The sequence below is a fragment of the Notamacropus eugenii genome, chromosome 6 (genome assembly GCF_028372415.1).
Source record: "Notamacropus eugenii isolate mMacEug1 chromosome 6, mMacEug1.pri_v2, whole genome shotgun sequence".
Lineage (NCBI taxonomy): Eukaryota > Metazoa > Chordata > Mammalia > Diprotodontia > Macropodidae > Notamacropus > Notamacropus eugenii.
The window spans coordinates 225,123,457-225,149,522 of record NC_092877.1 but is presented as its reverse complement, the minus strand read 5'-3'; the positions used below and the strand labels follow the sequence as shown (position 1 = coordinate 225,149,522).

The window sequence follows — 26,066 nt, the reverse complement described above, 5'->3', positions numbered from 1 at the left end:
ATGAGGATGCTGAGAAGACTCAAAATATCCCATTAATGGGTCAGTTGAAGGAACTGGGAATATTTAATCTAGAAAAAGATTTATGGGACTTATGGTAATATAATATATTAATTGACTTTATGCATTTGAAAGATTGTCATGTGGAAGAAGGATTAGATTCTAGACCTAAGAAAAGAACGAAAAGTAATGGTAAAAAGCTATAGAGATGCAGTTTTGGTTTGACATAAGTAAAAACTTCCTGATAATTAGAGCTATCTAGAAGTGGAATTGCTGGATGTTTTGAAGATAATTACAGATTATCGCATTCAGAGCCTTAGCTATTTTTACATTCACCTTTTTAAGTGTGGTTTCTTATCTGCTAATAAAAATTCCCTACATGTATTTTAACCATAATTGGACTAAAAAGCAGACTGGGCAAATTCCTACGGTGCCGTGCCATTGATCAAAGTTTTCCAGGGTGTCAACTCACTCTTCCAGTGTTGCTCAGCAACTTTTAGGTAGTCAATAGACAATAATGAACAAGCACAGGTTATCCTACAGGCTAGTAAGTAAATACCCAATTACCCTCTAGGGGGAATATGACCCTATTCATAACTATGATAGCATCACATGTTATTAATATTAACATATTAATATTACTGGGGGGGTAGAAGGATGAGAAAAAATTTTTGTCAATTAAAAAAATAAAATGGCAGTGGTTGAACTTGGTGGCCCCTGAAATATCTTCTAGATTTATGATCCTATATTTAAAATGGATCTAAATGCACAATTTTGTTTTGAGGATGTAATTCAGAGGATGATTGGTGTCCCAGTAATGAAAACCTGACTTGGTACCTTAGCACATCATGGAAGGTGACATCACCACCATTATGCAGTCTCTCCATCTCATAACACATGTGCTTGAACAAAAGTTTGTCTTTGTCAAGATCCACCTCGAGCCTTCCTCGGAGCAGCCTCAACAGAAACTTCACACGGAAAGTTGGAATCACCCCCTGAAATAACATAGTGCAATGATTTGTAAATCATCATTAGAAAATAACAATTCACTCATGCTTCTGCTTCAGGTACAGAACGGAAACTATTTCTCCAAAGATACCATAATAGCTAGGTTTCATTGCTCTCCTAAAGATTACATTTACATGTATTATATATTCTAAAGTAAGCATCAGATGTTAAAGCTTTGCAGAAACAGATTCTGTTGGATGCCTCTCTCCTCATTCTTCAGGACACACACAGTCACATGGATTCCTAAAGCAAGGAAGGGAACTTCTGTTCTGTTCTGTTCTACGGTTTCACTCTCTTCCAACTTCTCTTTAGTACTCTTTGAGTGGGTCATCGATAAGTCTGGTTCTGGGTATAATTACAAACACACGCACAACTGAAAAGAATGACTTTCTTTTCAGTTATTCCTAACAATCAACTTTTAAACATTAATTATAGATTTTCTGCTTCTTCAAAAATTTACAGCAGAGTATATGAGAAGGAACTATAGACCTGGAATGCCATCTCCTAGCTGTATGACTGTAGGTAAATTATGCAATCTCTCAGAGTCTCAATTTTCCCATTGATAAGATAGAGGCAATACTATTTGTATTAGTTGTATCACACAGTTGTTGAGAAGAAAGAATTTTGGCACTTCCTGGATATCTCTAGCCTTGATGTCTTCATCTGAGTCATTATCTCCACTCCCTCCCAACTGGAATATTATGCTTCACCGTTCAGATCTCCCTGGACTTTGATAAGTCAGTTTTGACATTATTTTGTTGGGTCTCTGGCTTCCATGGCCATGCTATCCCATGTATTCTCCCTCTCCTCTAATTTTTCTCCATGTTGTCTTTCCCCATTATAATGCAAACTCGTTGAGGGCACAGACTGTTGAGTGTACAGTGCTTGGAACATAGTGTGAACATGATAAATGCTCACTTTGCTTGCTCTAACTTGAAAATCACTGTGTGTGAGTTATTAATTTGTTCTACAGTGGAGTTCAGATAGAAATAGTCCTGGGACATGTTATCCTATTCTTTTATGTTTAATCTGCACATAAATAGATAAAATAGCTGCTTTTTGTTACTGAAAAAACGTACTGGGATAATAGCTCATTTTCTGTAGACAACACATACCTCAATTTGTTCCCACGTTTTTTATTTTTTTTCTCAGTCTCTGTATTTTGAAAGCTCTTCTTCTACATAGACGGAAGATTATGTGTATTTGGTATGGCGAAATCCAAGAAAATATTTATAAAATTTTATGTATTATTCTTATCACCAAATATTTCACAGTTCTTCTCTGTGTTTACAAAATGATTAGTTTAGAATTGACCTTTTAATAGGGAAAGGTAGGCATATGATTTATCAATTATGATTCATTTGGGCAAAAGTCTATACTTTCATTGAGGCAGAAAGCACTGGGATTAAGCATTAAGTTCTTATGAAGCAGGAAACAGCTTTCCACCACATTAGCTAGGTAAGAGCAGGGTGGAAAACTAGTCAGCCTGATAGTAGGAGCCTAGAGAAAGAAATTTTGATGTCCCTCATATAAAGGGGCAGGTATGGGTTGGGAACATCGAGGCAGGAACTTGGGCAATCATATCATGAAGGAGGTGGATACCTGTTTGAGGAATAAAGGCATCACCAGTGTGGAAAAGGAGATAAAGGGGAAGCTGAGAGCACTGCAAACAAGTGCTTTTTATAGACTTTATCTTAAATTCCTTGGGCTTCCTATCTTTTTCTTCCATTTTCCTCTTTCTTTTTTCTCTGTCTTTTCAAGGTTTGGAATAGGATGGGACATAGAAAAGAAGCATCTATTCTTGTTTTTCTTTTCTCTTTAACTCAAGCTTTGGTGAGGGTTTAGATAATATAACAAAGATATTTCAGTAGATCCTTTATAGGTGAAGTCTCATTTCCTGGGCTATTCTCATACTCACAAAAAAAGAAGCAGATCTTGATGAGTTCTTGATTTAAAATGTCAGTAATTCCCTACTGAGCTAATCAAGATATTGTGCATTTCAATTACGAACAGTAAGGATAGAAGAATGGTTGAGACATTACAATAAATGCTTTAGGGGGGTGAAATGTGGAAGAATTTACAATACAAAATAGCATCATTAGCATCATCAAATTTCCTACCTCTCTTTTATCATCTACCATATTCCATATGATTTGAAAGTGGCGAAGATCATTGTAGCTTAACAGCTGGTCTTCCTCAGTGGAATAAAACAAAGAGAAATTCTCCACAATTATAGCTAAAAGGAAAAGAAATACAATTAAACATTTCATCTAATTTTCCATGAATTTCAGCAAAGTAAAATGCATTAAAAATAATGGATTTTGTCACCAATCTTATAGACCAAATTTCCAAAGTGGTCTTACTCTGGTCTCCAAGTTGGCCTATCTTAATTTTGAATCAGGCTATTTATGCAAGCTCCTGTCTTTCCAAACCATGAGGGTCACAAGAACAAACATAGATTCTGTGTACACAATTTCCTGCCAACTGGCTGCTACTCTGGGTGCCAGTATGATTTGTAAAGGCCAAGTTATATTCTGGGTGGTCTCATAGCTAGGTGACTAAAATTAATCATTTCAAAGATAAAACGTATTATTTTGGGGATGCAAAAGTAGACCTTCAGGAATGTTTGTTTGAGAACATTAACCCCAAACCCCACAAACTATAATGTTCATTACCTGAACAACTGTGTTAAAATTAAAGTTTATACTGAATAGTGCAAAACTTGAATTTGTAATCAATTTTCATTTACATACCTATGAAATGATTTTTCAGCTTTCAGATTAAGAGTCAACACTTTGTAATTAACACTGTGAAATATCCACCCCAAGCAATCCCAGATAATTACTTGGAAATTATGGACAATTATCTTAGTTTCTACATTTAAAGAGGTAAATGGTGTTATATTCAAAGACTATCACTTACCGACAAGCAGATTTAGCATGATGTATGCAATAATGACATAAAATGAACAGAAATACATAAGTGCTCCAGCATAATTTCCACAGTCTGTTGCCCAGTATTTGAAATCATCTGGTGTACAAAAGGGAGGCTGAACCTTTTTGGAGGAGGGGGAGAAAGACGTTACAAAATCTTTATTTAGTAAAAAAAAATCCCAAACAAATAAGGCATCATAAACATCCCAGTCATCTTTAAAGATAATCAAACACTGGTCACCTCATCAATTTTATTAATAATAAAAGGATATTTTTGTATTTATGTCTTTCATACCGAAAAATCTGAAGTGCATTATTGAATTGGATTAAAAGTTTGTACTGCAGAAATCTGATCCCCATCCCAGTTGTTTAGGGAGCATTCATACAAACCCTGTCTCAACAGGGTTTGTCTTGTTTTTCTGACTTAAACAATAGAACCAATCTTAGAACAGAAAAACAAGTATATGTGACAAGAAGCACAAGTTGGCACATCTACTTTTCAAGGCAAAGGTAGCAGGACCAGTTTTACATGTACCCAAAGAAACAATGCTACCGTGAAGTACTCAATCGCTGATTGGATCCAAATGGACTCAAATAAAGCAGTGCTTGTGATTAGGTCATATTTACCATACAGTCGTGCATAATTTTGTTCCAATCCTCCCCTGTGACTATTCGGAAGAGCACAGTAATGGCCTTTCCAGCTGAGGAAAAATTTGCGTGCCTATTTTATTTTAAAGAGAAACAGAAGAATTTCAGGTGTAAAATTTGTCATGGAGAAATTCTGGCAGGTTTTAACTGAGAACATCTTCATAAAATCAGAAGGAACCTTGAGGTCATCTGCATCAAAACCTTTTGCAGATGAAGAAAGTGGGGCCTAGGGAGGTTAAATTGTGACTTGTTCAAGGTCACGCAAGAACTAAAGGTCAAGGCGGGATTTAAACTCAGGTCCCTTTGATTCTACAGCCAGCACTCTTCAGTATACTACAGGTGTCTTCATATTTCTCCCTTACCTATAAGGAAGAGCCATTTCTACATATAATGTACCAACTACAATAACACAAATGAACTGAAAATTATATAAGGGTATCTGAATCCGTCCATTTCATGGCATGGTATTTACTGCTGTGCTTACAGAAAGGTTGAATTTACAGGCCACCGATTTCTCTACTCCTGGAGTTGGGATGCCAAGACTTTCTGTAGAAAGTTTGCAAACTAGAAATTCATGCCAACATCAGGTGGTCCTCTTATTGTTGAATCTTTTTGAATTTCCTGTGGGACCTGTGGCAACCCTTTTTGACTATTCTCAAGACCCCAAACTTACTTCTATCAGATTTCAGGGGGTCTGTGGACTTGAGTAGAAAAAATTGCATCTTCATTTTCACTAACCATTAATTAAAATTTAGAATTTCTTTCACTTATGATAAAAATTAAAACCTATTATTCTGAGGAGGAGTCCACTGGCAACACAAAAGACTATATGACACAAAAATATTAAAAGCTCTGGTATAGAAGAAGTTCTAGTAAAATTACCCATTCCCTTTTATATGTAGCATCATAGGAGCAATCCAGAGTAAATTTTTGTATGCTGTACAAAGGTGCACCTGAATCCTTTGCCACTTTTGTGTCCCACAGGTCACTCCATTCTATCTATCTACTAATGCTTATTAGCACAACCCCCTGCCACAACCCATCCCTGGCCTCAACATCACTCTCCAGTTCCAGTCTTAAAAACTCAACATGATCAAACCATCTTCCTCTCCCCCTCTCCCCCAACTTTCCTGATCTTGTTGATTCTCTAAATTTGTTAATGTACTGTTGTCCTAATTGTCTAGATTTGAAATCTTCCATCATTTTTTTCTGCCTTCTCTTTCCCTACCCTCAACAATCCATGTCACGTCATTACTTTTCTCCTGAGCTCCAATCTTATATCAATTGTTTGCTAGTCATCTCCTCCTGCATGTCTCTTAAGCACCCCAAATTGAACTTGTCCAAAATCAATCTCATTATCTTTCCCTCCCCCTTCTTGGCCACATGTGCAATTCCCTACTGAATCTAGGACCAGTTTTTCTTTCTAGTTTAATTTCACATTACACCACCTGACATTCTTTATACTTCTACTAAATTGAAAAGCTACATATTCCTCAAATACTCATACCCCCCCTCTTTCTCTCTCTCTCTCTTTATTCTTTTCTCCCTGTCCCTCTCCTTCTCCCTCCTTCCCTCCCCCCCCAAAACTATCAGGATGTTAAAGGGTATTACACACATTAATGAATTTGGGGGAATAGTTCCAAGTTTTTTCCCAGTATTGTTACACCATTTACCAGCTTTACCAGTAGTGCATAACTGTGTCTTTACTTTCACAGGCCTTATATTAGTTGCCATTTTTCTTTTCTTTTGGCAACTTTGACAATGTTACAATTATGAGATAGAATCTCAGAGTTATTTTGATGTGCATATCTATTACTATTAATTACTTGAAGCAATTTTTTATACTGTTGATAGCTTGCATTTCTCTTTGTGGGAACTGTATGTTAATATTCTTTGACCATTTATCTATTGAGGATGGCTCTCATTCTTGCCTATTTGTCTAATTCCTTCAAAGGTTTTGGATATTAGACCTTTATCAGAGAAATTTGCTGCAAAGAATTTTTCCTTGTTAACTATTAGTCTAATTTCATTGTTTGTGTTAGTATGAAAACTTTAAAATTTTATGTGACCAAAATCATCCATTTTATGATCAGTTTTATCCCTTTTTTGATCAATGACTTTCTCTCCATCCATGGCTGTGAAAGGTTATTCTTATTGTCTTGATGACATGACCTTTTATACTTGTCCCATATATCAGTTTTGAATTTAATGTGGTATATGGTGGGAAATAGTGGTATAAACTTAAGCCAAAGTGTTTTTGAATTTTCCCAGTGGATTTTGCCAAATAGTAATTGGTGTCCTTGGGCTTAGTGAACCCTATTCATTAACCCTGATTCATCTTCTTAAAGTATAGCTTGTGGTTCTTAGCTATTCAAAAAAAAAACTTCAGTGGTTCCTATTCCCTAAAGAAAAAGTCCAGATTCCCAGATTCATAACCCCCTAAAATATGGCCTTAGGAAAGCTGGGTGGCACAGTGGATAGAGTGGTAGACCTGGAGTTAAGAAGACTCATCTTCCTGAATTCAAATCTGGCCTCAGACACTTACTAGCTGGGTGTCCTTGGGTAAGTCACTTAGCCCTCGTTACCTCAGTTTCTTCATCTATAAAATGAGCTGAAGAAAGAAATGGAAAACCATCCCAGTATCTTTGCCAAGAAAACCCCATATGGGGTCATGAAGAGTCGGATACAACTGGAATGACTGAACAAAACACGAGCAACAAAATATGGTCTTAACCTAACTTTACAAGCTTTTCTCCAGTATTGCTTGTGGTATGTTATGTGTTCCAGATGAACTAGATGATAGGCTACAGGTTTAGATTCAGAGGGGACCTCAGAGCTTATCTCTCACATTTTAAAAATGATGACACTCAAGATCAGAAAAGCTAAATGACATGTCCAAGGTCACGTAGACAGTAAGCAGCAGAGCTGGAACTTCTGACTCTGAATCCAAAAGTTTTACCTTCTCCCCTGCTTCCTCTGTACTATTCATTTCCCCTCAGATACATTCTGTTCTTTCTCATCTTTTCATCTTTTCCCCAAGTTTTCTGTTCTTAGAATCTCTGCTTGATGAAATCCTCATCTTTCTTTAGTGTCTATCTAGAAATTGCCAGATCCTCCATTAAACCTTTCCTATCTCTGTGTCTGTGTCATAGTAGCCACCACATTCTGCATATAGTGAGAATTTACAGCCTTTAGACTATTCCAGTAATGATATGCATAATAAACATGCAAAAGATGTTGTTATTTAGTCATATCTAATTCTATCTTCTTGGGAAAGATACGGGAGTGGTTTACTATTTCCTTCTCCAGTCCCATCTTACAGATGAGGACACTGAGGCTAACAGGCTTAAGTGACTTGTTCAGGGTCACACAGCTAGTGTCTCAGGTCAGATTTGAACTCAGGAAGAGGGGTCTTTCTGATTCCAAGCCTGACACTCTAGAGCCATCTTGCTACCCTGGGCAAAAGACCTAACTTAGGAAACATTATAAAAGAAGGTAGTCTCGTCATGCAGCAAGAGCAAAAGATGACAGAAGGAAAGATTGAACGCTATGGTATAGAGACTTAGAAGGCTTCTATCAAGTTGTGGAATGTCACCACTGAGAATCACTGGAAAGATATAGGCAAGAATTTCACAGGATAACAAGGCATGAAGAGGTGGGGATCCTTTCCACTGAAGAAGTTTGGATTCAGTCAAAGGGCCACACTTGAGGACCTAGAGAGCTACATGTGGCCTTGAGGCCACAAGTTCCCCATCCCTGAGTTAAGCACTATACCAGGGAAGGAAATATCCACATCGGTCACATCAAAGATATGGTGATGTACTGTATTTTTCTTATCACATCCAATAAACTGTAAGCATCTTGATAGTATCTTTTGAAGCATCTATGCATCACTTTTGGTGTTTAGTAAAATAATAATAATGATAATTTATTAAAAATCATTTATACAGTGCTTATTCTGTGCCTGATACTGTTAAGTGCTTTACAAATATGAACTCATTTGATTCTCACAATAACCCTAGGAGGAAAACATTATTATTATCTCCATTTTACAGATGAGGAAACAGAGGCAAATAGAGGTTTGTAAGTGGTAAATGTCTCACTTCATATGCAAACGCAGGTCTGGCACTTCATAGTGCTGTACATGTAACTGGGGCTGACTACATAATATCTAAGGCAAATTGAAAAATATAATGCCACAGTCTTGTGGCTTCTGTCATTCTAGTCAATAGATATTTACAAAAGCCAATTATGTCTTAAGTTCTAGGTAGAAAAGGAAGGAAAATAACACAAGATATATCATAGGTAATTATAACACAGAGTAGGAAATGGTGGAAGCCAAAGAAAGTCCTAACTGAAGATCTCTGAAACCTGAGGATATGGACATTACTTGTAGCTGGGAGTTGGGGGAAGGAAGAACAGAGAAGGCTTCCTGGAGGAGGTAGCAGTGAAATTTGCCTTTGAAGGAAGCTAAGGATTTTGAATGGTGGTGATAAGAAGGTAATGCATTTCCAGTCTGAAGAATGGATTGCCCAAATGTATAGTTTTCAGTGATGATATGTTGAGTTTGAGGAACATGTAGTTCAGCTTGGTGGGATTGTAAAGGAAAACTGGAGATAGATTCTGTAGAGGCTTAGGTGCATGGCTAAGAAGATTTTTTTTGTTTATTCTAGAGGTAATAGGGAGGTATTGAAGGGTCCTCAGCAATGCAGTGCCATGGGTAGTCTTATGCTTTAGAAAAATAGCATCTCTGGTTGTGTGAATGATAGATTGGAGAGAAGGTGTTTAGTCAAAGAGACCAATTTAGAGTTTTTTACAGTAGTCTCAATGAAAGATAATGAGGGTCTGTACCATTATGAGTGGGAAGAAGGGAACAGATGCAAGAAAATCTGTGGAGGCAAGCTCAATGTAGCAAAACACAATCACTTGTATTGAACTCAATTTCCCAAGCAAGATGCAAGTTGATAAAACAAAAAACAATAATCACATATTTTATCTCTATAAACTTAGGGATTATTGTCTAGACAAAATTCAAAATTATGTCTAAAGTTTTATTTTTCTGTTCTGAACACAGTGCATACTCAAGGCTGGGCTTTTACATACTAAGTTTTTGATGAGAAAAAAAACCTCAAGCTTTTTATGTAACATGATTATGCCTAATTCTGGCAGCTTTACTCGTTTTTGGTTTCTCATTTATTACCTTGTCCCTCTTAGTCTCTGTCAGATAAAAAAACCCAAACAAACAGCCAGCCAAGCATATAGATTTTTATAGCACTTAGTCACATGCTTCTTTATATAAAAATGGGCATGGTTTCTCTACTTCATTAAAAAAGGAAAAAGATACTGGACATGCCAACCTGTTGATGTTCTCTCCATATTTCACCGTACCAAACAAAACAACTCCAGCAAAGGCATAACACAGTAGCAATAAAAACATTCCCACGATGATAAAGAAACTTTTGTACATGCTGACAACCACTGTCAAAAGGAGCATCTTCAGCGTTACCTGCAAACAGGAATAAGACCATAACCAATCATGTAGAAGAGCTGGGGGAGGAAAGGCATTGTATTCAATGAAATTGGCTTAAAACAGATGCTCAAGCTTTCTACACATAAATAACCATCAAAGCATGCTTTGCCTGAATCAGTGCCAGTTTCTAAAAGGACTGATAGAATGTTTAAGTGTGGAAGTTATGGTGTTAATAGTATTAGATGATAATGGACAAGCATTTATTAAGCACCTACTATATGTACTGAGCTAAGTATTTGGATACAAATACCAAAAAACCAATCCCTGTTTCTCAAATAACATTCATGATGGCATTATCTGTGTAGTCACGTCAATGACATGATACGATGGTGTTAAGTTATCAGAGATCCCAATCCCTTAGATAGCTCATTTGTAGTTTGTATTTATATTTCTCACTGCATCTTTTTCAAAACCTTCCTATTAGTAGAGATCAAGCGCCATCAATAGGTACTGTGACTTCTCCATTACCTAGCTATCTCTAGCCTTTCGTTTCACATGATTGGCTAGTACTTTGCTATTTTTCCCGGCTGCTAGATCTGCAGACAATTTTTAGTCTCTTTAACTTTGTTAAGCCAACACAAGAAAAAAGCACTCTCCACACATCCTCGTAGAGGAGTAAGGGGCCATTCTGATTCTTTTCAGTAGCAATGCGGTTTTTTTGGGGGGGGATAGCTCTAGAACCACTACATAATAATTGCCTTAAAACACAGAAGTTTGCTTGTTTGATAACTTATGCTACAATGTTGGGGTAACAGACATTATTCTGCATGAGACTGTCCCTTCTAGAAAAAAAAAACAACATAGCTATGGAAAAGAAAACAGACACACATGTACCTTTTACTTTATATCTTTATATAGAGAGAATCATTTTTCATAGAATTATAGGTTTATACCTGGAAGGGAACTTAGAGATCATCTATCCCAATATGTTCATGTTATAAGTGAATAAAATGACTTTAAGTTATAAAGGTCAGTTTGGGGTCATATTTGAACTCAGGGCTAACATTCTTTCACTGTACTATGCTGTTTCTCAACTGCAAGAAATTCTTTTAGGTCTCCACAATGATCAGTGTCGATCTAGGTTGCACTTTGAATTTTGGTTATTATACTGCCTTTATTATTTCCAGCATCATTAGGCCAAGATGACATGGTTTTGGTCTATAATAAACATACTCAGATTTTTTTTCACAAATGAAAATTGCCATTAAAAACAAAGTTTATAACAGAAAGGTAAATGAAAAATATTTTTATGGATGATGCAGGTCTTTAATTGATGATTTATTTGGTTTGCTGAATTAAAAAGAATCCATACCATTGGAACCTACAATCCTATCTGAGCACATGTATCTGACTGGGATAATATTGATGAGTTCTTAGACTTATGATTTTGAATAACTCCTTAATAACTCTGAAAGACATCTAATTAAATATGAAGCCCTCCTTAGGAAACTGGTACCAACTTATTTTTTTATTCTGTCTTTACAACACAATTAACTTCCAAAAATACCGTCTATGAGATACTTACATGTTTTCCACAAATGGAGAAAAACCTGAAGACAATCACACAGGCCCCCATCATATATGTATAAGCATTCTGGAATTTAAATAAAAGAGAGACTTTCATAATTTGCACAAGAGATTTTGTTCCAGTTGCAGTTCCATTTCTCATTTGAAGCCATTTGAGAAGTCTACTGAAAAATTATTGCTTTAATAAAATGTGAAAATTCTTATAGGAAATTTGTCTAAGAAGGTTCTGAAAAGGTCACTGTCACATCTCATGAATAAATATTATACATAAAATGAAAATAATAAATGAGACTTGGGGCTCTGTTTTGCTTAGGTAGTTTCTATATTGAAGCATTATTATATAAAATAAGCAGTTAACAATCATTTATTAAATGCTTCCTGCGTGTAAAGCACTATGCTAGGCACTAGGGAGATTTAAACTTGTGATAAGATGCATCCCCTGCCTTCATGGAATGTGCAGATGAATAGGGGAAATGGAAAAGACATGGTTTTCATTTCTATTGACCCTAAGGGTAGATTTTGATGATGAAATATAAGGAATCATAGGATTTAGAACTGAGAGAGACCTTCAAGGAGGGTAGGACCTCTCCTTCTCAGCAAATCTTTAAAGACAAGACAGATGCTTATTAGCCTAGGATGATTTTGGTATAACATGCCCTTTCAGCGGTGATGACCCTTTAAGGACACAGTCAATCCAATGAATCATTGTTTGTTGACCAAAAAGTGACCTCACTAACTTCACAATGAATTAAACAACTGTCTTATTAGAAGGCGAATATTCCATTAGATAGAGCTCTAACAACCTCTCTGGTAAAAAACAAAAACTTTGCCAAAGGATGTTTGTGCTTTATTGGGTCAGCCTAACCAAATGTCAGAGAAAAACTTAAGAAGTATCTTATTTATCATCAGATCACAGATCCAGAAAGGTGACTGTAGGCATCAATTTAGAACAGAAGGTACCTCAGAGACATTGTAGCCCAACCCCCTTATTTTGCCAGTGAGGAAACTTGAGACTCATAGAAATAAAGCCAATGGCCTAAAGTCACACAGGGATAGCTAAATTGATAGAGCTGGGATTTGAACCCTGGCTCAAAGAATCCAAATCCTGTACTCCTTCCATCCCACCATCCTACCTCTCTTACTTGGGGAAGTTGTCAAGCAGATGTATATCTGTGTCTATGAAAGTGGCTCAGTGCTTCCTTTTAGATGATTCTAAAATGTATGTTGATAAGTGAATGTGGATTCTGAATGAAGAACTTAAGAAAGTGATTGTAAGAGAGGGAGTGATCAGGTTTTAGAATTCCCATGTACAGTCCTCTGTGTACAGGGGCTGTCAATCAGCTAATGCTTATTAAGCACTATTATTAATTATTTAACTAATAAGTGCTTATTAAGCACTTAATAATAATTATTATTACTATGTGACAGGCCACTCTGCTGCATTTGGTCGAACCTTGAGTTGAGAGATCATTTTTCTCAAGAACACGCCTTGGAAGGAAATAGAAACCCAACAAAACAAGGGATTGCTTTTCCCTGTTCATTGAGGTACTAAGCAAATTTGCTGGATCCTTTCCCTCCACATGCAAACAACAGTGAGAATTGGGTTCATAGGAAAGCTGCTGGTGCCTAGGGGCTATGACAGCTCATTCTGGGAGAGCTCTGTTTCTGTAGGAAGGCAGCATGATACATATCACCAAGATAGCATTTTCTTAATAGAGTCATTTCTTGCTGACAGCTATGTGGGGTCTTTTGTGTCATAGACTATCTAGGGCAGGCCATGCCACGGCCACTGGGACCGAGGGTATGTATGTGTATGTGTCCTCCAGAGACAAAGAAAGCAGTTTCTGAATCACCCAGTGTTTTGCCTCTTCTATACCTGTGCTTTTCTCCATTTGCAGGTCTAATCTGAGATTGGCTTTGATTATAATAACCAGCACAATATTACTGCAAGTGGGGATCTTACAAGGAGGGCAAAATGAAGTATCACCCAAATGACACCAAGGGAAGTCACCAAGAGGTCATATCGATTCCTTCGGCTCTGCCAGAAGCCAGCAGGTGACATGGCGATAATCTTCATTGTAACCTGGTAAACAATGAAGATAGGTGATGTGATTGGTTTTTTTAGCAAAACTATTTATAAGTAGAGTCTACTACTAAATGAAAATGCAAACAAATATTTTTAGGAAAGTTTTTTAAAAACCGAAATTGTGTAAATTAAAAGAAGTGTCTCTTGCTAGATGAGTCACTTTCTACAAATCTAAACTCATTAGAGACTGAATGGCAAGAATCATTCCTCCACCCTCTGTCTTCCCCCACCCCCTGTCTTCCCCCCCCCCAATTTAGACAGCAGCATATTTTGCTTCCTCAAGTAAAGCATCCATAGGAATAAGAAACATCAAGTATCACACATTGATGAAACATAAATTCCAGGGTCTTACAAAAGTTGAACTGAATAGTAATTATGCATCCAACATGTATTTTAAGGTAATCTTGCCTCTGTCAAGAGCAAACTCATGAGTCAGCTCTCCTTGCTGTATTTTGAATACCCTAAGTCACCGATTTTGCAGCTAGCTCTAACTACTTGAGCTGACATCACTAACTCTGCCACTGCTCAGGCACAGAAGTTCACAGTGTGTCTTGGCAGTTGGAAAAGGAAAAGAGAGTGTTCATTATACAGATGGAGGCTGCCATTTTTTAAAAAGAAGATGTTCTAATGGTGTGTTTTCAAAAACAATTTTCTTAAAATAATGAAATGAAAACTTCCATTTTCAGCTAAAATTTCCATCTCAAAATGATGAACTGAGGGGAGGTGGTGTGGTACAGGTGAAAGAGAGCTAGATTTGAAATCAGAGATTCTGGGTTCAAATCCTAGCCCTGCCACTTGGTTGAATCATAGAGGTTCTCTTCTGAGGGGCTCAGATTCTTCCTCTGTAAAGATGAGGGGGTTTCATGACATGTCCCTTGCAGTGCTAACATTCTGATTCCATATATATACCCTATGAAAGTGAATAACAGGAAATGAGCAGAAACCACTTGGAGAGTCTTAAGCCCTTTACCATACCTCCAGGACAAAAATGAAGGTGAACACAACGGACATTGTTGCTAAAGGAACAGTCACTGGGTCTGCAACATCCCACTGAAATAGGAAAAAGAAACAACACGTAGCCATGTGATTCCTAAAGCTGGTTTTTCTTCTCCCTATTAGGTGAAGCTTTTTTTTTATATGGCAGAGCTTATGTTTAGACAAGAATGGCAGCTTGCTACATTTTCAGCTAGATGGATGAATGAAAAAATAATTTGCAAATGCATAGTGTGAAACAAAATATATAAAAACCCCCACAAATGTACCTTGACTGACAGCAGCACAGATTGAGCCAGGACCAGCACAGCAATAGTCCTCTTAAAGAAGGGATGCTGGGTAATGTCATACATTTTAGCTCTAAAACCATCATTATCTGCAAAAGAAGGATTTTTGCAAGGGCATTTTAGTCCTGGGTCACATTTGCTTTCTTGTTTTTCATTTTCTATAATGATCATCTCAAGACACTTTCAACATTTTTTTTCCTGCTACAGTTTTAATCTAACTTTGAATATTTAAAAACAACAACTACATGAAGCCTTTCGTCCTGAGAGGACAGTCACATTTCTGTCAGGTTAATATATTTCACTCGCATTATTAAAAAGGCAAGCACAAATATATTTTATTTAAAAATTCATTTTTTTCATTAAGGCTTATCCGAAAAGCGTTGAAGCACAACCTTTGGGCGGCTAGTTTTAATAGCCTTATGCAGAGATCTGTGGTTAGATGGCTGTTTCTACATTAACTTATGCACAACCTCCTAGTGGCCTCACGATTATTATTTTAATTTAAATCTTAGACTCCTGGGGAATCATGAACACTAGTGCCCAACATGAATGAAATCAGAGCATCTTTGATACCCGGACGAGGCGGGAGATGAAGAGGTTGTGCTATCTTCAGTCTGCTTTTTAGATCTTCCCATCTTCTCTGATCTACAGTCAGTAACGCTGTTCCCTTAATAAACAAAGGAAAACATAAAAAGCCTTTTGTCATTTAAACCCAGAACATTCCAAATGTGGTCATCATAAGACAAAACACACACACACGCACACACACACACACACACACACACACACACACACACACACACACACACTCTGCTTTTTGGAGCTTTAAAAGACAGCACTTCTACCCACACAGGGGCACTTGAGTAAACAGGGTCAGAGTTTCTCTCCTTCACCTCGAGGGCAGTCCAGAAGTGGACACTTTGCCTGGAAGACCCTACTCAGTGAGCCCGCTTATTGCTATGTAGACCTCTGTTAGCCAGCTGTGGGAAACATGAGTTTTATATTTGATTTTCTACTTGCTGGAATCAAACAAAGGGAGGGGTTACCTGTTTCAATGCCAGCTAATTTTTATTGTTTCATTGCAGAAGACGTTACAGTAAAATAATGGCTTCTTATTATTTTAGCTTGTGAAAGTCTTTTTCCATCCTTCCTCTCTTCCCATTGTCCTGAAAATGTGCAGTCTTATAAACCGTAAGGAAGAGACATCAGGTGATGAGACAAAGGACTGGTGAGGAGGGGACCGGTACGCTGAATTCTGCCAATCCTCTAACAAGCAGGAGGATGATTATATAGCAAATTCTTTTATTAGAAAATTGTCAGATTTAGGTGCAAAGCAGATGGCAGGTGATTGAGACCAAACAAAATAAACCCACCCAACATATTCCAAGGATTCAGAAAAACAAAGTTTTTCCTATAATTCCAGTTTATTTAATGAAAAGTTTTGCAAGGTTGGAGAGACTTGAGGAGTGAGAACTCATTCATTCACTGAGGAAACATTGAGCTCCTGTTGTGTCCTAGATACTGTGAGATATACGAAAAGGAAGAATATTTGGTCTCTGCCATTCAGTCACTTAGAATGTAGTCATTAAATTCTGGAAAAACTGCTAATTGGTTGTAATTTCTTACCTGAAAATATTTATAAGCTATTAAAACCAACATTATTTTCATGCCACCATATATTCCTTTTCCTCCCCATCTTATCCAACTCTCTCCCTTCTTTTCCCTACATTTTTGCTGCTTTGAGTGAGCAGAGATGCCTGAGTTCAAATTCTGCCTTCTTCTGACACTTACTGGTTGGATAACCCTGATTCATTAATTAACATAATAAAGTTAATTAATATTTGTTAGTTAACATCCCTGAGACTCAGTTTTCTCACCTATAAAATGGGGATAATAATACTTTTTTAAATTAAAAATAAACCTCACTTTATCACATAAGATAATAAGTACAAAATGCTTTGCAAATGTTAAATCACCAATAAAACAAGAATATTTAAACTGGGGTTCACAGTTCACATTCATGAACTTGAATGGTTAAAAAAAACCCACATCTTTATTTTCACTAAAAATGAACTGAAATTTAGCATTTCCTTAAATTATTTAACTATTATTCTGAGAAGGGGTTCATAGGCTTCCGCTGATGGCAAGAGGTCCATGATACATGCAAAAATTTAAGAACCCCTGCTACATAGGGATAAAGACTAGATCTATGCTTTCACTAGAACAGGAAGCTCCCTCTATGCAAATTCTAGTTTTGTCCAGGGTCATACAGCCAATATGTATCACAGGTGGGATCTGAACCCTGGCCTTCATGGCTACAAGGTCAGCTCTTTATCCAGTACACCAGGATACCTCTCCTATATGAACGCATAAATGTCACTTGTTACTATGGTTATTGGTATTGTTATTATTTTCCACTTCTTTCTCTCAGGCAATATATAAATATGCTTCCTTAGTAGAAGAGAACAGTTCTTATTAAGACTTAAAACTGCCAGACCATTCTGGATTCACCACTACCTTCCACCAAGAGCAAACAGATCTGGGCCATGAAAAGAAATGTTACAGGTGGCCTGCAAGTCTGGACGAGGAGTCAGGGGACTTGAGTTGGAATCTTGACTCTGCCACTGATTAGTCACATGACATTGGCCAAGTAACCCTATCTCTCCGAACCTCAATTTCCTCCTCTTTAAAATGAGGAGGTTGGGTGAGATCATAGGACCCTTGTTTTCGAGCCTTAAGGAAGTCATTGGTTTGATCTTTCCCCTATTTCCTCTTTACATTTGAGATCAGGAAAGCTCAAGAAAGTGAAATGACTTTAAAAAACATCTGCCAAATGAAATAATTTAAATATATGGTTTCATATTCTATAATCACCATCAGCACTTAAAAAAAGATTTGGACACTGAGGTATGTGAAGCTGGAGATACAGACTCTCTCTCCTGACGCATGTTTTCACTGGCTGTCCCCTATGCCCGGAATTCCCTCCCTTTTCATGTCTGCCTCTTGGTATACCTGGCTTCCTTTGAGTCTCAGCTAAAATCTACTTTTGCAAGAGGCTTGCCCTGATCCCCCATAAAGGTAGTATGATTATATATTCCCCACTGCAACTTTCTCTGTTGTGGTTTTGATATATCACCAGTCATTGTGAGAAATTAAATGAGAAGTTTTGGGTAGTTTTGTAGAAGCCACAGATGACACACAAAGGCCAGAAAATGACACAGCTTATGACCAAATACTCAACCCAAATTTTAAAATAAGATACTATAAACACTCCATAAAAATAAAAGAAAATTCAGACTTCTTCTCTGGTACAAAGGGAGGGCCAAAAATTTTTACTGGATTTTCCAGATTTCAGGGATGCAATACCCCTCATCCCACAATGTAGAAGGAATTCCTTGGAGAGTATCTCCAACTTATCTCTATGTATCTTATCTGTACATAGTGGTTTGCATGTTGTCTTAAGGAGCCCATGAGTTCCTTAAGAGTGACTCTGTCCAGAGAATGTAAGCTCCTTGTGGGCAGGGACCTTTTCATTTTTGTCTTTGTACCCCCAGTATCTATCACTGGCATATGTTGGGCACTGAGTAAAAATTTCCTGATGGATTCATTGATGTTACTTCTAAGTCTTCTTTTGAGACTAACTATATTAGATTTCCTCAAACATTCCTCATATCCCATGGTTTATAGACCCCCCCCCCCCCCATTCCAGTTAGCTGGCATAGTGGATAGAAAGCTCGGCCTGGAGTCAGGAAGACTCCTGTTCCTAAGTTCAAATCTGGCTTCAGACACTTTGTGATAGCTTTGTGATTCTGGGCAAGTCACTTAATTTTGTTTGCCTCAGTTTCCTCATCTGGAAAACAAGCTGGAGAAGGAAGTGGAAAAACCCTCCAGTATCTTAGTCAAGAAAATCCCAACTTCAGAGGTTATCTTGTCTAATAAAGAATTCCCTACAATATCACTGACAACGGTCATTCAGTTCTTTACTGAAGGACTCCAGTACAGAGAAATTACCTTTCAGAGACAAACCATCTTACTTTTGAATATCATTATTCGTGAATTTTTCTTTATTTCAAGCCTAAATTTGCCTCTCTTCACTGTCCCCAAATTGTTCCAAGTTTCGTGCTCTGGGTCTAAGCAGAACAAACATAACCCTTCTTCCATGGGGCAATCTTTAAATGCTTGCAGCCAGTTAACATAGCTGTTTGAGCTGACAGCTGCACTAAGATTTCTGGGACAACCTCTTTGTTCCCCATCTTTTCATCTACAAGCTAAACATTCCTAGTTCTTCATGGATCCTTATATCCAATACTTTCACTATTCTAGATGCTCTCTTTGGGAAGACGTCTGCATTTTTGACTGACTTTTTCTTTGGTGTGGCAATGTATGGTCATGTTTTTGAAATGCTAGATATATGTATTCATATAATGAATGCTAATATTGACATAGAAGTTCCTGCCTAAAAAAGGATTTCACATGCATGCACTCATATGATTCTAACAATAAAAATGAGAAATAGGGAATGCAATTACTGCTACCATTTTACAGATAAGGAAAGAGGCCCTGAGAAGTTAAGTAACTTGGCCAAGGTCATATGGGTGGTCAGCATACCTATTCCAAGGTCAGATGGGTAGTTAGCATTCTGATTGATTTTCCTATGATATCTTCTTACTACACTGTGTTTTCTTTCTCAATGATAGAGATAGTGTAGTAGATTTAAAAAGTTCATTCATTTATGCATCGATATCCTAATTAAATCAGTAAATGGGTTGGTAAAATACTTATATTTGCTTATGTCACTTATAGAGCACTTGGCTTAGTGAAAATGCTTGAGCTGTTTCAAAAATTCATTTTTCTTATTACTGACTCTGCAGGAAAACTGCTTCTAACCAGACCCACCAGGGACTGAAAATGCCTCTTCTGTTCGTTGGCAGGGAAAATGGGAGAAAGAGGAAAGAAAGGATCTGGAGGGAGGATTTCTTGACAATGGAATGCTCACGAGAAAGAGGAGACCATTCTCTGGTTCATGAGTAAGTTCAGCAAATAGAATGATCCCCTGTGAGGACGAGAGAGGAGTAGCTCTCTAGAATGGAAATCTGCAGAGAGAGAGAATCTGGGTAAAACCTGATATACACTCTAGATTTGGGGAGAATGGATTTATAGGGTTCATATGTACCCGTTTCTCTCCACTGAACCCAGCTCACCCATACCATTTTAATACCTTCCTTATAATTCTTTTGGCCACCAGTTTCTTGACTTTCCAATTCATCTTTTACCCAGCTCACAGAATAATCTTCACAAGGTACATTTCTGACCATGTCACTCCCCTATTCAGAAACTATCAGTGAATCCCTATTGCTTCTAAGATAAATTAAAAATCCTTAGATAGCCATACGGTTCTGTTTCCTACCACTGCCCTTCATCAACACTGTTTTTCAGTGAAACAGGATTATTTGTTTTCCCCTGGACTCAACAGTTCATTTGCTGTGTCCAAAAATTCATCTGGGAGACTTATTTCATTCTCCTTATCTAGCTAATGCCTTTCTCTTTATAAAGAAAAGAATACTCATCTTTTGTGGAAGTTTAGCTCAGGGAAGCCTTTCTTGATCTCTCTCAACTCCTCTAGCCCACCCCCACCCCTCTCAAATAGCCTTGTTCTAGGGTTCTTGGATCTTCATCTTATGCCCCCACTCTTTCACCCCAGTTTTCATTTTATATTTTTTGATAGTCATGCTACAGGAAATGATGAGAGATGAACTCTTGCCTTTAAGAGTGAGATACTGCCTCAGAGGCTTACAGCCTGTGTGACCTTGGGTAAGTCACTTAACTTCCTTCATTTGTAAAACTATTTTTCCCTTTTGGACTAGATGGCTTCTGAAGTCCCTTCAAACTCTCTAGCTCTAATCCTTTAGAATGTAGATCCCTTAAAGGCATAAGCTGTTTTGGTGTTTTTGCCTATGCATCCCTAGTATCTGGAATAGTGGCTTGCACATGGCGTATCTTTAGTGTCTTTGCTGAGAAAACCGCAAATGCGGTCACAAAGAGTTGAACATGAATGAATGACTGAACAGCCCTAACACTGACGTAGATCTACATACACATGTGTGCGCATAGGTGTGTACATATGTACATATATGTATATACACCCATTCATTATATGCAACATATGTACATACATGTATACATACATGTGCAGGCATATGTATATGTATATACACATACACATGTATGTACATACAAATCATAGGAATATGTACATACTTACAATGACATATAACATGTGTGTATGTGTGTATATATACATACCTGTGTGCCTACATATATGTGTATGTGCATATATGCATATAGATAGATATACACACATATATACATACACACACACAAATCATAGGCGTGTAGATCTGGAAGGGAACTTAGACGCAATTGAATCAAATGTTCTAATTTTACAGATGAGGAAACAGGCTGAAAGACTAGGGTGGCCACTAGTATCAGTCAGGATTTGAACCAACTTCCTTGACTGTGCCACCTCGTGGCTAATCCTTAGTATTACGCCAGCTAGAATAGCAAATGAACAAGGACTGATTTCAGAAGCTTTAAAGAGGACATAATTTGCTTAAGAAGAACCATTTTATAAAGACATAAGGGACTCTCTTTCCTGTTCTGCCTAATTCTGAATATTAAAAAAAAAACACAAACAAACATTGTTCCCAGATCTCACGTTATTCCCTGTCTTCCTATTTCATACCGCTCACATTGATTACCTGACTGAGGAGAGAAAATATATATGGAATCCTGTTATCTATCACTAGGGAAGATTTTATCTAACAATTTATATTTTCATTTTTAAAACTTAAGGGGGAAGGCTTTCTGGGTGGATGAGAGGTGATTTAGATATTTGCTGTGAAGGAGAATTTATTAAGGCTGCCAAGCAGATCTAATTGCTTTCAGCATGCACCTGACTATAGGTCTGATATTCTCCCTTCTCTTTTCTCTGTGATCTCCCTGTCCCTCTCGTCTTCCTATCTCTGAATCTTCACAAAGCTTTTTCTCCACCTGGAATGTTGTATGTGGCATAATGGATCCTTCACTAGACTTGGAATCAGGAAGACTTGAGCTCAAATCCTTGCCTCAGATACCTGTTTACCATAGACAAGTCATTCAATTTGTCTGTGCCTCAGTTTCTTCATACGAAAAATGAAAAGACTGAACACGAATTCTGAAGTCTTTTCTAGTTGCGATTTATGATCCTTCTAAGCACCCTTTTTTCTTTCCTTTAAAAATAAGTTAAAACTCTCTTTTTCAAAGACTGGGTCTTTATTCTCATTCAGTCTGGATGAGTGGATTCATTCCAGAATCTGTTCTGGAAGTTAAGTAATCACTCATTGGCCAGACCCATTTGGATCGGCACAGGAGCTCTAGCTTGCTGCTCCAAACCTGCCCCTCTTTAGGCAGCCTGGTTCCCCTGCCATTGCTGAGTACAAAGCATATTTATGCTGAATTTAGTGAGGATACATGATTGGCTTGGCTCTCTCCAGAGCTGAAGAGATCCACCAGCTTTAGCCTCCTCCAAGCAGGATTACAGATTTGACTCTCTTTTTTCCTTATAAAACCCTGCACAAGCTGCCCCTGTACTAGGTCTTCTCAGGGCAGCTTCTTCTGGCTCTGGTCAGTCCAGATACTTTAGCACTCTGTATTTGTATGTAGTTAAATTAATTATTTATTAATTTGTTTCTCCTTGGACATGCATTTTTATTTAGCTTTACTCACTCGTTCTTTGTCATGTCTCCTTGTGTTTGTCCTTCGTTCTCAAAGAGGACCACGCCATCAGGGAGATGATGACATGACTTACAGCTGACTTTGAGTTGAGTGAGGGAGGGCTGTGCAAGGTCACCAGCCTCACTTTCTCCTCCAGAGCCATCTGGGTCCAGTGACCAGATATTCATCAGTATGACTGGAGATGGCCCAGGATGCAATGGGAGACCCAGGCCCTTGTAGGCTAAGGTCTTTTCAGGTACTCACTCAGAGTGAGGTAATCCTAATTCCTATATCAATGTGGGCATGGTGCTTTGAACAAGCAGCATGGTGCATGAAAGGCAGCATGGTGTACAGTGTTGGACCAGGAGTGAAAAACACCTTCTTCAAATTTTATTTCCTATATTTACTAGTCATGTGACTTGTCATTTAAACTCTCTACACCTCAGTTTCCTCATCTTCAAAAGAAAGGGGTTAGACTTGATGGCGGGTATAAGTTCTTTCCTCGTTCTAAATCTGTATTCTACAATGATGAATCTTTGGTTTCAAGTCCCATGGCGGTTGTTTCACCCGGTCCTAAGATGCCTAGGTGGACCTTCTCTTACTTCCCTTTACTGGCTATTTTACTTGGGAAAATGAGTCCCACTCTGTTGTGTTTTGTTTTAGCAGAGAAAAATATAATGATCTCAGACAATTGGCATTTTCTGGATCATAAATGTATGTATGTCACTATGTATCTTGACAATGAATATTTATGATTTCTCTAGGATCCTAAAAGACCTAGAAGTGTTTCTGAACCAGCAAAGCAAGTTTAACAATTTTCAATATAATTTTTGTATTACAGATAGTTTATTGTGTCCTAATTTTTCAAAGATTAGTAACCTACGCATAAATACATGTGACTCGCTCATCTTGAATGTGTGATTAACAAGAACATCTCATTTTATAATACTGTTAAGACAACTTGTGGGAATCAGGTGGATGGCTTCTGCAACATTCTCATCACATAACTCTCCCCCCCCCAAAAAAAATCCCACAACCTTTAGGAGGTACCTGTAACTTGTAGAAAAAACAAAACAAAACAAAATTCCTTTGCCTGGAGTACAAGATCCCCTACAATGTGGCTGCACCCTAACTCTCCAATTTAATCTTACATTCCTCCTCTTATATGTAACCAATTCTTCAGTCTTAATCTTTCTGATATACACACTTTTGCTCATGACAGCCAATATCTAGAGTGTCATCATAACTCTAGCTCCACTGATGGAAGTTTTACCTATCCTTCAAAAAAGTCTTCCATTAATGCTTCTAGTTCTGCCCCCATACAGGATCAGCCTGCTCCTATCAGCTCCAAAAACATTGTCTTTGCATTTCACTCACAGACTTATACTCTAGTTTGTATTATACCTATATCTATGCACACCTTCCCTTGAGACAAGACCACATATATCTTCTTCATCTGTGTGCCAGCGGTGTCTAGGCATCACTCAGTGACTAGCAATGTATCTTCCCACAGAAAGTAATTCAGTAAATATTTAATGATACTGTGAATAACATACTATGAACTAATCAACCAACCAATGAGCATTTAAATGCCAACTATGTGCTGACCACAAGAGATACAGAGACTAAAACAAAGCAGTGTGTCTTCATGGAGTTGAATTCAATTGGGGAAAATGACGTATAAGTAAATCCAAACTATATTTAAAGTCAGGAAAAAGATTCAACCTATAATTTTGTTGATAGAAGGAAATTCTGTACGCAGAAACTAACTCCACCAAAGCAGGTCTACAACTTGTGTTCTTAGAGAATTGCCCAGAGAATTAAAAGGCCAACCACCTTGTTCAGGGAGATACAGATCTGCAAGTCAAACCACTCTTGGTTTGAATGCTGTCTCTTGATCTTCCATGTAATGCTTCCTTTTATAAATACTACTTGCAAAGAAATAGCATTTGAACTGAATTTTGAAGGAAACTAAAGACTTTCTGAGGCCGAGAAAAAAATGTCTTCCAGCTTCTGCAAGACACAGAAAGGAAAAATAGATTCTCACGTGGGAAGAAAGGTAATTACATCCACGGAAATAATAGATGGGTAAATGGAAGGTTAGGACTGGATTGGTCCTGTATTTAAATTCCATATGAAGGAGTTTGTATTTCAGCCTAGAGGCAATGAAGCTTTGTGCATGGCACGAGGAGTAACATGATCACATATATGCTTTAGAAACATGACGTCAGCAGATGGGTAGAGTATGGTTTGGAGAAGGGGGACACTCAGAGGAAGGGGTGAAATTCAGAATCAGGAAGCTATAACTATTGCAGGTGAGAGGTAACAAAGGCCTGAAGGAGGATGGTATCTGTGCATTGAGAGGAGGGAACCGATGTGAGAGATATTGTAGGGACAGAATCAATAAGACTTGGCAATTGATAGAATTTGTGACTTTAGGGAGAATGAAGAATTAAGGATGATTTCAAGACTGAGAACATGAAAGCATATTTTGCCTTAAGAGTGAGCTTGGTATGGTAATTAGAGTACTGAGCTAAGAGTTAGGAAAGCCTAGGTTTGAATCTATCTTTTGAAACTCTCTAGGTTTGTGATCCTGGGCAAATTATCTCAAATTTGTGTGCTTCAAGAAATTCCTTAAGGATTATCTATGAAGTCATAAAAGTGTGTGAGTGGAATCATATTCCACCCTAAATAGGAAACCCCAAATGCTTTTTAAAACCTCACAATCTGTAGAAGTTTTTTTTTTTTAAATGAAACTGGATAACCACTTGTTCATATTTCAGATGGGCATTGGACAAAGACGGAAATTTTCAGTTTTGAGATTCTTTGATTTAATAGAAGTATTTCATTTGTAGCAGAAATTTTCTGTCATAATCAGACCCCTAAATTTGTATATGCAAAGAGGATGGAAGGAATGAGAACAAGCAGATGAATTAGTATTTTAAATCAAAAGGAGTTTACATGCAAAACTTGAAGACCGAAGAATTAAAAAGACTGAATTTGATTATACAAAAGTAATTGTCAGAAAATCACAAAGCTGAAAGAGATCTCATTTGATCCTTCCCCTTGCCAGACAGGATTGAAATTGAACTATTTCAGAATGACAGCTGTCAATCAATTCATTTAAACTTTCTAGAGTAAGAGATCATCCCGCTTTGCTTCATAACATGTTCCATTGGTGTCTTTCCACGTTAGAGTGAATTATTATCCAAATATTATATAATTAAAATATAAAAAATCCTATTTTAAAAGTAAAAAGAAGAACACTGAGTACATGAATAAAACTGATGGACTAAGTGCAGACT

General features: G+C 37.5%; 1 protein-coding gene across 1 annotated transcript in view; it reads right to left on the bottom strand.

Moving 5' to 3' along the window:
* The window catches only part of NALCN (sodium leak channel, non-selective), a 526,457-nt gene that overhangs the window by 11,505 nt on the left and 488,886 nt on the right, over positions 1 to 26,066 (bottom strand). The window contains exons 32-41 of the mRNA XM_072622030.1: positions 15,583 to 15,676; positions 14,992 to 15,098; positions 14,705 to 14,779; positions 13,607 to 13,726; positions 11,642 to 11,710; positions 9,944 to 10,092; positions 4,566 to 4,659; positions 3,928 to 4,060; positions 3,126 to 3,241; positions 835 to 992 (exon numbers count right to left, since the gene is read on the bottom strand). Of these exons, the coding sequence (XP_072478131.1) occupies positions 835 to 992; positions 3,126 to 3,241; positions 3,928 to 4,060; positions 4,566 to 4,659; positions 9,944 to 10,092; positions 11,642 to 11,710; positions 13,607 to 13,726; positions 14,705 to 14,779; positions 14,992 to 15,098; positions 15,583 to 15,676 (1,115 nt within the window). The remainder of the gene's footprint in view (positions 1 to 834; positions 993 to 3,125; positions 3,242 to 3,927; positions 4,061 to 4,565; positions 4,660 to 9,943; positions 10,093 to 11,641; positions 11,711 to 13,606; positions 13,727 to 14,704; positions 14,780 to 14,991; positions 15,099 to 15,582; positions 15,677 to 26,066) is intronic.